At 36.0% G+C, this 12,945-nt stretch overlaps 1 protein-coding gene across 11 annotated transcripts in view; it reads right to left on the reverse strand.

Moving 5' to 3' along the window:
- LOC117291459 (serine-rich adhesin for platelets-like) overlaps window positions 1–12,945 on the reverse strand; it is a 74,670-nt gene that overhangs the window by 15,737 nt on the left and 45,988 nt on the right. For 6 of the 11 annotated variants that reach the window (XM_033773158.1, XM_033773161.1, XM_033773160.1 and 3 more), the window contains 19 exons: window positions 12,217–12,258; window positions 11,897–11,935; window positions 11,342–11,380; window positions 9,962–10,012; window positions 9,565–9,606; window positions 9,238–9,276; window positions 8,683–8,721; window positions 7,299–7,349; window positions 6,902–6,943; window positions 6,580–6,618; window positions 5,311–5,349; window positions 3,428–3,478; window positions 3,023–3,064; window positions 2,696–2,734; window positions 1,897–1,935; window positions 1,724–1,771; window positions 1,282–1,323; window positions 676–783; window positions 322–549 (listed from right to left, as the gene is read on the reverse strand). In XM_033773158.1, the coding sequence (XP_033629049.1) occupies window positions 322–549; window positions 676–783; window positions 1,282–1,323; window positions 1,724–1,771; window positions 1,897–1,935; window positions 2,696–2,734; window positions 3,023–3,064; window positions 3,428–3,478; window positions 5,311–5,349; window positions 6,580–6,618; window positions 6,902–6,943; window positions 7,299–7,349; window positions 8,683–8,721; window positions 9,238–9,276; window positions 9,565–9,606; window positions 9,962–10,012; window positions 11,342–11,380; window positions 11,897–11,935; window positions 12,217–12,258 (1,059 nt within the window). The remainder of the gene's footprint in view (window positions 1–321; window positions 550–675; window positions 784–1,281; window positions 1,324–1,723; window positions 1,772–1,896; window positions 1,936–2,695; window positions 2,735–3,022; window positions 3,065–3,427; window positions 3,479–5,310; window positions 5,350–6,579; window positions 6,619–6,901; window positions 6,944–7,298; window positions 7,350–8,682; window positions 8,722–9,237; window positions 9,277–9,564; window positions 9,607–9,961; window positions 10,013–11,341; window positions 11,381–11,896; window positions 11,936–12,216; window positions 12,259–12,945) is intronic. The other 5 variants (XM_033773159.1, XM_033773156.1, XM_033773163.1 and 2 more) reach the window with 5 other exon arrangements.

Genomic DNA, 12,945 nt, shown 5'->3' on the forward strand with positions numbered 1-12,945 from the left:
TGTGAAAGTTTCGACTTAATTGGTTATCGTAGTTGCAAAAGAATAACGAACGATGTGAGAACATTTCTCACAATGTTTTGTTTACTATCAAGAGCTCTCTATTGCTCGGTACCAAGTAAGTTGTTATGCTAACATTTGTTACCGATAGTGCCCAGTGCCTTTAATCTTCAAATTAAGCTTTCTGATTTGGTTGGGTATACTATGTTCAGTTCTTGAGTTCTAAAAAACACCAGTATACATGTATATAGTTCTACTATTTATTAAAACAAGGTTCGTTTAAACCCTCGTATTTAGGTTAACATGGAAGGATGAAAATCTTACATTTGGTTCTTGTATATGTCTCTCTAACTCTTGTGCATTTGGACTTCCTACCCTGCGTAACATACTCCAGGAACACTCGTTGTTCACCTTCCAGTTTGATTTCTACACCTCCAGTTATCAAGAAGATTGTGAATACCAAACGGTTGTCCCGGACTTTTCCTTGTAGCGATTCTGAGTTCAGTTCTTTACCACTCTCATCTTTGATGCTCATTTTTGTTCTGATTACATCTACAAGAAAATGGAAAATAAAATGGAAAGATGTGTTGGTTAACTACTGCGAAGGAAGCGTTCTCGTGCAAATGAAGCAAATGAAATAACCAGACGCCGATTTTCGGCTAAATAAAAAACACCTACCGATTCTCAATACTTTGCCATCTTGAAACGTCAAGTCGAGAAAATCCTCGACTCTATCCTCAAAGTTGACTTCAAACTTTTTCTGAGTCCAATCTACCTGTTCTGTATCTAATTACGACAGAAAAACAAACCAAAAGAAACATACATCAGAACACTGTTTTAATAATAATTTTAACAGCACGTCTAGAGCGAGCACAGTAATTAAAAAAGAAAATGCCATTCAATGGCGTCGGTTCGCAAAGTCAAAAGCCAGGATTTAAAATGCTCGTTTGAAGGGGTGTGTTTTGAGCTTCCGTTTGAAGATTGAGGGATTACTTAGTGTTCTGAGAACAAGCACCAGTGGGTTCCAAAGACGAGGTGCAATGTTATACTAATGTATAATATAACCGAACAAGGTCAACTCCACAGATTCACAAAAAAAAAAAATAATCCCACGATGTTGATTTTTTTTCGACTTAAACTAAACATTATGAATCACCGTGTGACATTGTTCTTGGAACCGTGAATCAATATAGGGTTGAGTGTAACGTTTTTGTTATAATCGTGAAGTTCAAAACATTCCTTTTTTTTGGGGGGGGGGACTTTTTTAAGGAAACGAAAACATACCTCCTGAGACCAATGTAGCCGATGAGCTTTTGACCTTTGCAGCTGTAAAATATTGATAAATATTAGAGTTAAAATTGTTTTACCATCACGTATATTAAGTTAGAAGTTTCTGGGAAATATACAAATTTCACCATTCTATTAATTACGACATTTTGGAAACGTTGCATTCAATTTGACATACAACTATGGCCCTATAACCGGTCACTTTTGAACTTGCTTCGTTCACTTTTAACAAGAATAATACTATTATTTCGTGTTCGTTCAGCTACTGTAACGCATATATTTTGTTGTTGTCTTTGTCTTAGAAAAAAAACCATATTGACATCTGATAATATTTCAGATTAAAACCAAAATTACATTTGATAATTTTAATCTCGCATTGTTAAAAAAGTCGAACAGCACTTTAAATGATATGCGTTAAACGACTTAATAATGATATTACCTGGTGTTCGTCTCCTAGTAGTTACATCTGTGTTCTTGTTTACCGTTGCTATTAAAGAAAATGATTAATTCAGTCAAATTAGAAAGGGAGAATCTATCGTGACTACACTTGACTTATCGCAACCCCAAACATATAACTGGTTTTGTTTTGTACAATACAATTTAACGACTAACCTCCAACAGATATGGCATTTTTTTCTTCAGAACTTGACCCTGTCACAAGAAAAAAAGAGGATTCGGTGATCTAATACGTTCATTAAACAGCTGTTCTTAAATGGTTTCATCCTGATGTAAAATACAACTCTAAATACTGAACAAAACACACACAGGTAAAAATAAATTATACCTTTTGTAATACAAAATAGAGTGTCCACATAGTTTTCGTCTCCTGAGACGAAAATTTTGTTCGTTACTTGTTTTACTCATTTATCAAAAACAAAATACAGCACCTCAGTAATAATTTTTTAAGGAAAGCTTTCTTATATCATTATCTTCAAACTGTGCGAGTTGAATGTAAATATGTAAATGGTTTCATCCTGATGTAAAATACTACTCTAAATACTGAATAAAACACACACACACACCCCGGTAAAAAGAATTATACTTTTTGTAATACAAAATAGAGTGTCCACATACAGTTTTCGTCTCCTGAGACGAAAATTTTGTTCGTTACTTGTTTTACTCATTTCTCAAAAATACAGCACCTCAGTAATTAATATTTTAAGGAAAGCTTTTTTATATCATTATCTTCAAACTGTGCGAGTTGAATGTAAATCTGTGAACAATCTGGTTTTTGTTTGTCCTACACAAAACATCTATACTTTTTAAATGCATTCCAGAATTAGATTTTAAGAATTACTTTATTTAAGGAGTCTATGTTAGCACCATTCAGGTAGGACCTTTATCATTGGAATGTAGTTGTTAAAATCACACTAGTCTTTTTGACACGGCACCCAAATCGTTACGAACCTACCTGAACTCGATCTACTGCCACTTTTCTGGCGTCCACTCACTGCAAATAAATGTTAATAACGGCTTAAAACAAGCTCTAAGTAACATTTTAAAAGAGGGATTGGTCAAAATCAAATGTATTGTTTGAACTAATAATTTACAAAATTGTAATTCAAAGGGATGTTGATTACTATTCGGCACTTGTTGATTTCTTTTTGAAAATCCAATGTAACAATTACTCTTTCACTTCTAGCTACCTGCCACACTGCATCAATACCACTCCAGCTTTGTATTAACCATGGAGCATAATTGTTGAAAATAAAGAAAAGAACACAAACATGATGTTTACCTCCCTTCTCGATTGTCCGCGTCTTTGTTCGGTCCGTTCTCGCTAAAAGACAAAGATAGAGACAAATAAGTTGAGATAATTATTTTTCCTTAGCACAAGAAAACAAGTTAATACAATTACTTTTCAAGGGATTTTTTTTTGTGGCACTGGGACGTCGATTCGAACCAAGGATGCCGCTTCCCAAATAAACAAGCGTACATCAACTTACACGGCAAATAGACCAATGGGCAGTTAAGTGTACCAACATCCGACAACGAAGGAAACTCGGCCCCTTGCCCCGGGCAACTCGCCACAACCACAACTAGCCTTTCTCGAACCCCCTCACCCAACATATTATATACTTCTCCCATAAAAACGATAAATTGTGCAGACAAAATAAAACTAAATAAGATACAAATGCATTACGTCGTCGTCTCTTGCCGCTCGTTTGACCGTTGGTTGGAAGAACCTGTGTATCTGTAAAGTAAAACAAATAACAAATTTTACTTTAAGGGTAATTAACATTGAAACACAACCTACAGTAAGCTTTGGTACCGGTGTGGCGGTTTCAACTTTCCGCTGTGTTCAGTTTTTCGAATGACCAAATACGGTAGCTTTACGTCATGCGATGCCTGCGCACAGCAAGCGAAAGTAGTCCATTTTTAGTGCCGTATTGAGTTATCCATTACCCTCCGGTAGCTGTCATGGCGGCGTCCACGAGTCGAGTACAACTAGCGGCAAACGCGTGGATCGTATGAGTTGTTTTTTATGCAGGCAGAGTGTGACCTGCCTAAAGTTGTACTAATGAACACATGTAAAGATGGGGCAAGAGATTATTTGACTACACAGAAAAGAATCGTAATATAAACAATTTGGGGGTCACTGCTGAGAGAACTACAGTACTCGCCAGGGTACTCGCGGTGGTATCTGACAGGTCACCCGGAAAACTGAACACGCCGGAAAGCTAAAACCGTTCGAACGGCGTTTTGATATGTCCGACTACGTCACCCGGAAAACTGAACACGGCGGAAGACTCATAATGCGAAACTTTGCAAACTAATATTTGATACAACTGCAATTGTCACACTGCATCAATACGTCGGATTCCCCGAATATAAACAAGCCGTAAATCAATTGACAAGGCATGTAGAACCATAGGCAGTTAATTTTATACCAACATCCGACCACGAAGCAAACTCGGCTCACTGCCTCGGGCAAGCCACAGCCACAACATAGCCTTTCTCGCCCCCTCCCCACCCCTAACATGTAATTTTTGTTATCCCAATAACACACTATAATCTATGCAGACAATATAATATCATATAAGATAAAAATGCATTACGTCGTCGTAAATAACATATAACAACATATAAATAACATAACATATAAAATAACATAATAATTTTACTACATGTATTATAGGGAAATAGCAGCAGCAGCAGCAGCAGCACCAACCTAATGAACAATAGCAAAGAAATACAACCTACTAAATGCAAAACTTCGCAAAGAAATATTTGATATTTTTTTTTATGCACCCGTTTGTTTAATCAATGTTTGGAAAATAAGCTTTAATTGTAGAAGTGATTCGTATTACCTGTTACATGTATATATGTTAGGGTTACTACGTGGTTAGCAAGATAAACTAACTGGCTTATTTCTGACTATAAAGGACAACGTACATGCTCCAATTTTGTCAACGTTTCGACTTGACTTTTTAAAAGGATTTTGAAGACAACAACAATTTATACTTCTTTTCGAGAATCCAATTCAAACAACACACATTTGCTTCAAAATAATAAAACGGAAATTTTGAATGGACCAGTATTTTTGTCTTATACATGTTGACCAGAACCATTTCTTATTTCAGTAGATGTTTTTGTCCAGAGAGCGTTTTATCGAAAGTCCATAAAAAGGGATTCAAACACGCCGTTTTCGATACAGACGCAAATTTGAAAAAGGGAAGTTGAGATCGGTCTAATCAAATCATTCATGAAGTTGCAAACAGTTTTAGGTAATTTAGTTATCAAACTGCATTAATTTAATTTCAGCTTTGCATAAACCATGGAGTATAATTGTTGAAAACAGAAGAAAAGTACACACGCCTGAAGTTTAGCAGATGTTTTTGTCCAGGCAGTGTTTAAATAGTACTAATAATAAAGATGCAAAATAAGAAAAAGTGAACATAGGATTGGTCTACAAGCAAGTCTTTATTCAAGTTGCAAATAACAGTAGTTAATTTAGCTACTTGTCAAACTGTATCAATAAACATATAACTGTTTTTTTTTGTACAATGCAAATAAATGACTTACCTCCAACAGATATGGCTTTATTCTCTTCAGAACTTGACCCTGTCACAAGAAAAGATGATTCAGTGATTTAAAACGTTAATTTATCAACTGTTTTAAAAGCACATTCACCCACTAAATATTATTTGGGTACTTTGAGTAACACTTAAAAAAGGCCAATATCCACAGATTTACATTGAACTTACACCGTTTGAAGGCAATGATAGTATAAAGCGAACTGCAAAATATTAGTTGCTGGGGTGCTGTAGTTTTTGAGAGTTGAGTAAAACAATGTTACAAAAACACGTTTAGAATGCTTAAATAGTTTTCGTTTATTGAAAAATAAATAAAAAAATACAGCACCTAAGTAATTAATATTTGAGGGAAAGCTTTCTATATTATCGTTATCCTTTGTTTGGGGTTGTTCTAAAACCCCCTCGACCCCCACGACCCACGACCCACGACCCCTCGACGTCCGCCCCGTGTTCGAAGAATGTCCCAATTCCGAATTCATAAAATGTCGCTTTACGGCCGAGTAAGAATTAAGTCCCCGATTTAGAGTCTGCATCAGCCACACAGAATTGGAAGTATTTACTCTCCGCTTCCGCACGTCACGTGCACACCGATTGGGGACCCCAAACACGCCCGTGTGGCCAATTTGGTCGGTCGGGTCTACAACCTTGAGCTCCGCTGATGAGGAATAGTACACAGGAAGGGAGCGATCGGCCGGAAATGGGTCTGCCTGATCATCACGTAATGAGTTGGCCGTAATCGTATTCGGGCGGTACACGCAGGTTTCCAGTTGGGATAATAATCTCGGATCGGCCAAGAGATACACGTGGAAATACCGCGGTTTTTTATTTGTACATCACTATTGCCACAGGCCCGATCTCAGCAGCCAACCACGCGAAGTTTGCTTCGTGCATACTACGTGTGTATGGTATGTCTCGTACGCTGTGTTGTTGTGATGTGCTAGGCATGGTAGTCGACGTCTTGGCAATTTCGGTGTACAGAAAAAAAGATCGCACAAAAGTCGAGGTCGTGGGTCGTGGGTCGTGGGGGTCGAGTGGGTCGAGGGGGTTTTAGAACAACCCCTTTGTTTGTGTAAGTTAAATGTAAATCTGTGGACATTGTGTTTTGTGTCCTAGACCCTTTAAATGCATTCCAGAATTAGATGATATTTTATTTCACCAGTCGATATTTGAACCATTCAGGTCACGAGCTTTTATCATTGGAATGTTATTAAAATCATTCTAGTCTTTTGACACGGAACCGCAATCGTTAGGAACCTACCTGAATTGGATCCACTGCTACTTTTCTTGTGTTCACTCACTGCAAGTAAATGTTTATCGTATTTAAACAAAACTCTTTTCACTAATTAAGTAACATTTTAAAATGTAATGTTTGAACTTATATTTGATAGAATTGTAATTCAAAGGGATGTTGATTATCATCCAATACTTGTTGATAACTTTTCGAAAATCCAACGTTACAGTTACACGTTCATTTCTAGCTACTTTACACACTGCACCAATACCACTGCAGCTTTGTAAAAATCATGAAGTATAACTGCTGAAAGATAATTAAACGAAAATAACACAAGCCTGAAGTTTACCTCCCTTCTCGATTGTCCGCGTCTTTGATCGGTCCGTTCTCGCTAAAAGATAAATATAGAGAAAACTATAGGTTGGAGGAATTCGTTTTCCATCAAGTACAAGAAAACAATGACTTTTCAAGTATTTTTTGTTTGCACTGTGGACGTCGATTCGAACCAAGGATGCCGCTTCCCAAATAAACAAGCGTACATCAACTTACACGGCAAATAGACCAATGGGCAGTTAAGTGTACCAACATCCGACAACGAAGGAAACTCGGCCCCTTGCCCCAGGCAACTCGCAACAACCACAACTAGCCTTTCTCGAACCCCCTCACCCAACATGTTATATACTTCTCCCATAAAAACGATAAATTATGCAGACAAAATAAAACTAAATACAATACAAATGCATTACGTCGTCGTCTCTGGCCGCTCGTTTGACCGTTGGTTGGAAGAACCTGTGTATCTGTAAAGTAAAAAATAACATATATTACTTCAAGGGTAATTAACATTGAAACACAACCTACAGTAAGCTTTGGTACCGGCATAATGCGAAACTTTGCAAACTAATATTTGATACAACTGTAATTGTCACACTGCATCAATACGTCGGATTCCCCGAATATAAACAAGCCGTAAATCAATTGACAAGGCAGGTATACCCAATAGGCAGTTAATTGTATACCAACATCCGACCACAAAGCAAACTCGGCTCACTGCCTCGGGCTACTCGCCACAACATAGCCTTTGTCGCCCCTCCCCACCCCTAACATGTAATTTTTTTTATCCCAATAACAAACGATAAACTATGCAGACAATATAATATCATATAAGATACAAATGCATTACGTCGTCGTAAATAACATATAACAAATAACATAACATATAAAATAACATAATAATTTTACTACATGTATTAGGGAAATAGCAGCAGCAGCAGCAGCACCGACCTCATGAAAAATAGCAAAGAAATACAACCTAGTAAATGCAAAACTTAGCAAACAAATATTTGATATTTTGTTCATGCACCCGTTTGTTTCAACAATGGAAAATAAGTTGTAATTGTAGAAGTGATTCGTATTACCTGTTACATGTATATAGTTCAGGGTTATTACTTGGTTGGCAAGATAAACTAACTGGCTTATTTCTGACTATAAAGGACAAAGTACATGCTCCAACTTTGTCAACGTTTCGACTTGACTTTTTAAAAATGATTTTGAAGACAACAACAATTTATACTTCTTTTCGAGAATCCAATTCAAACAACACACATTTGTTTCAAAATAATAAAACGGAAATATTGAATGGACCAGTATTTTTGTCTTATACATGTTGACCAGAACCATTTCTTATTTCAGTAGATGTTTTTTGTCCAGAGAGCGTTTTAATCGAAAGTCCATAAAAAGGGATTCAAACACGCCCTTCTCGATACAGACGCAAATTTGAAAAAGGGAAGTTGAGATCGGTCTAATCAAATCATTCATGAAGTTGCAAACAGTTTTAGGTAATTTAGTTATCAAACTGCATTAATTTAATTTCAGCTTTGTATAAACCATGGAGTATAATTGTTGAAAAATGAAGAAAAGTACACACGCCTGAAGTTTAGCAGATGTTTTTGTCCAGGCAGCGTTTAAATAATACTCAAAATAAAGATGCTTCTAAGAAAAAGGGAACATAGGGTTGGTCTACAAGTAAGTCTTTATTCAAGTTGCAAATAACTGTAGTTAATTCAGCTACTTGTCACATTGTATCAAGAAACATATAACTTATTTTGTGTACAATACAAATAAATGACTTACCTCCAACAGATATTGCTTTATTCTCTTCAGAACTTGACCCTGTCACAAAAAAAGATGATTCAGTGATTTAAAACGTTAATTTATCAACTGTTTTAAAAGCACATTCACCCACTAAATATTATTTGGGTACTTTGTGTAACACTTAAAAAAGGCCAATATCCACAGATTTACATTGAACTTACTCCGTTTGAAGGCAATGATAGTATAAAGCGAACTGCAAAATATTAGTTGCTGGGGTGCTGTAGTTTTTGAGAGTTGAGTAAAACAATGTTACAAAAACACGTTTAGAATGCTTAAATAGTTTTCGTTTATTTAAAATAAATAAAAAATACAGCACCTAAGTAATTAATATTTGAGGGAAAGATTTCTACATTATCGTTATCCTTTGTTTGTGTAAGTTAAATGTAAATCTGTGGACATTGCATTCCAGAATTAGATGATATTTTATTTCACCAGTCGATATAAGAACCATTCAGGTCACGAGCCTTTATCATTGGAATGTTATTAAAATCATACTAGTCTTCTGACACGGAACCGCAATCGTTAGGAACCTACCTGAATTCGATCCACTGCTACTTTTCTTGCGTTCACTCACTGCAAATAAATGTTTATCGTATTTAAAGAAACTCTTTTCATTAATTAAGTAACATTTTAAAATGTTATGTTTGAACTTATATTTGATAGTACATGTATTGTAATTCAAAGGGATGTTGATTACCATCCAATACTTATTGATAACTTTTCCAAAATCCAATCTTACAGTTACACATACTTTTCTAGCTACTTTCCACACTGCATCAATACCACTGCAGCTTTGTAAAAATCATGGAGTATAATTGTTGAAAGATAACTAAACGAAAAGAACACAAGCCTGAAGTTTACCTCCCTTCTCGATTGTCCGCGTCTTTGATCGGTCCGTTCTCGCTAAAAGATAAATATAGAGAAAACTATAGGTTGGAAGAATTCGTTTTCCATCAAGTACAAGAAAACAATGACTTTTCAAGTATTTTTTGTTTGCACTGTGGACGTCGATTCGAACCAAGGATGCCGCTTCCCAAATAAACAAGCGTACATCAACTTACACGGCAAATAGACCAATGGGCAGTTAAGTGTACCAACATCCGACAACGAAGGAAACTCGGCCCCTTGCCCCAGGCAACTCGCAACAACCACAACTAGCCTTTCTCGAACCCCCTCACCCAACATGTTATATACTTCTCCCATAAAAACGATAAATTATGCAGACAAAATAAAACTAAATACAATACAAATGCATTACGTCGTCGTCTCTGGCCGCTCGTTTGACCGTTGGTTGGAAGAACCTGTGTATCTGTAAAGTAAAAAATAACATATATTACTTCAAGGGTAATTAACATTGAAACACAACCTACAGTAAGCTTTGGTACCGGCATAATGCGAAACTTTGCAAACTAATATTTGATACAACTGTAATTGTCACACTGCACCAATACGTCGGATTCCCCGAATATAAACAAGCCGTAAATCAATTGACAAGGCAGGTATACCCAATAGGCAGTTAATTGTATACCAACATCCGACCACAAAGCAAACTCGGCTCACTGCCTCGGGCTACTCGCCACAACATAGCCTTTGTCGCCCCTCCCCACCCCTAACATGTAATTTTTTTTATCCCAATAACAAACGATAAACTATGCAGACAATATAATATCATATAAGATACAAATGCATTACGTCGTCGTAAATAACATATAACAAATAACATAACATATAAAATAACATAATAATTTTACTACATGTATTAGGGAAATAGCAGCAGCAGCAGCACCGACCTCATGAAAAATAGCAAAGAAATACAACCTACTAAATGCAAAACTTAGCAAACAAATATTTGATATTTTGTTCATGCACCCGTTTGTTTCAACAATGGAAAATAAGTTGTAATTGTAGAAGTGATTCGTATTACCTGTTACATGTATATAGTTCAGGGTTATTACTTGGTTGGCAAGATAAACTAACTGGCTTATTTCTGACTATAAAGGACAAAGTACATGCTCCAACTTTGTCAACGTTTCGACTTGACTTTTTAAAAATGATTTTGAAGACAACAACAATTTATACTTCTTTTCGAGAATCCAATTCAAACAACACACATTTGTTTCAAAATAATAAAACGGAAATATTTAATGGACCAGTATTTTTGTCTTATACATGTTGACCAGAACCATTTCTTATTTCAGTAGATGTTTTTTGTCCAGAGAGCGTTTTAATCGAAAGTCCATAAAAAGGGATTCAAACACGCCCTTCTCGATACAGACGCAAATTTGAAAAAGGGAAGTTGAGATCGGTCTAATCAAATCATTCATGAAGTTGCAAACAGTTTTAGGTAATTTAGTTATCAAACTGCATTAATTTAATTTCAGCTTTGTATAAACCATGGAGTATAATTGTTGAAAAATGAAGAAAAGTACACACGCCTGAAGTTTAGCAGATGTTTTTGTCCAGGCAGCGTTTAAATAATACTCAAATAAAGATGCTTCTAAGAAAAAGGGAACATAGGGTTGGTCTACAAGTAAGTCTTTATTCAAGTTGCAAATAACTGTAGTTAATTTAGCTACTTGTCACATTGTATCAAGAAACATATAACTTATTTTGTGTACAATACAAATAAATGACTTACCTCCAACAGATATTGCTTTATTCTCTTCAGAACTTGACCCTGTCACAAAAAAAGATGATTCAGTGATTTAAAACGTTAATTTATCAACTGTTTTAAAAGCACATTCACCCACTAAATATTATTTGGGTACTTTGTGTAACACTTAAAAAAGGCCAATATCCACAGATTTACATTGAACTTACTCCGTTTGAAGGCAATGATAGTATAAAGCGAACTGCAAAATATTAGTTGCTGGGGTGCTGCAGTTGTTGAGAGTTGAGTAAAACAATGTTACAAAAACACGTTTAGAATGCTTAAATAGTTTTCGTTTATTTAAAATAAATAAAAAATACAGCACCTAAGTAATTAATATTTGAGGGAAAGATTTCTACATTATCGTTATCCTTTGTTTGTGTAAGTTAAATGTAAATCTGTGGACATTGCATTCCAGAATTAGATGATATTTTATTTCACCAGTCGATATAAGAACCATTCAGGTCACGAGCCTTTATCATTGGAATGTTATTAAAATCATACTAGTCTTCTGACACGGAACCGCAATCGTTAGGAACCTACCTGAATTCGATCCACTGCTACTTTTCTTGCGTTCACTCACTGCAAATAAATGTTTATCGTATTTAAAGAAACTCTTTTTATTAATTAAGTAACATTTTAAAATGTTATGTGTGAACTTATATTTGATAGTATTGTAATTCAAAGGGATGTTGATTACCATCCAATACTTATTGATAACTTTTCGAAAATCCAATCTTACAGTTACACATTCATTTCTAGCTACTTTCCACACTGCATCAATACCACTGCAGCTTTGTAAAACCATGGAGTATAATTGTTGAAAGATAATTAAACGAAAAGAACACAAGCCTGAAGTTTACCTCCCTTCTCGATTGTCCGCGTCTTTGATCGGTCCGTTCTCGCTAAAAGATAAATATAGAGAAAACTATAGGTTGGAAGAATTCGTTTTCCATCAAGTACAAGAAAACAATGACTTTTCAAGTATTTTTTGTTTGCACTGTGGACGTCGATTCGAACCAAGGATGCCGCTTCCCAAATAAACAAGCGTACATCAACTTACACGGCAAATAGACCAATGGGCAGTTAAGTGTACCAACATCCGACAACGAAGGAAACTCGGCCCCTTGCCCCAGGCAACTCGCAACAACCACAACTAGCCTTTCTCGAACCCCCTCACCCAACATGTTATATACTTCTCCCATAAAAACGATAAATTATGCAGACAAAATAAAACTAAATACAATACAAATGCATTACGTCGTCGTCTCTGGCCGCTCGTTTGACCGTTGGTTGGAAGAACCTGTGTATCTGTAAAGTAAAAAATAACATATATTACTTCAAGGGTAATTAACATTGAAACACAACCTACAGTAAGCTTTGGTACCGGCATAATGCGAAACTTTGCAAACTAATATTTGATACAACTGTAATTGTCACACTGCATCAATACGTCGGATTCCCCGAATATAAACAAGCCGTAAATCAATTGACAAGGCAGGTATACCCCAATAGGCAGTTAATTGTATACCAACATCCGACCACAAAGCAAACTCGGCTCACTGCCTCGGGCTACTCGCCACAACATAGCC

Source organism: Asterias rubens, chromosome 6 (genome assembly GCF_902459465.1).
Source record: "Asterias rubens chromosome 6, eAstRub1.3, whole genome shotgun sequence".
Taxonomy (NCBI): Eukaryota; Metazoa; Echinodermata; class Asteroidea; order Forcipulatida; family Asteriidae; genus Asterias; species Asterias rubens.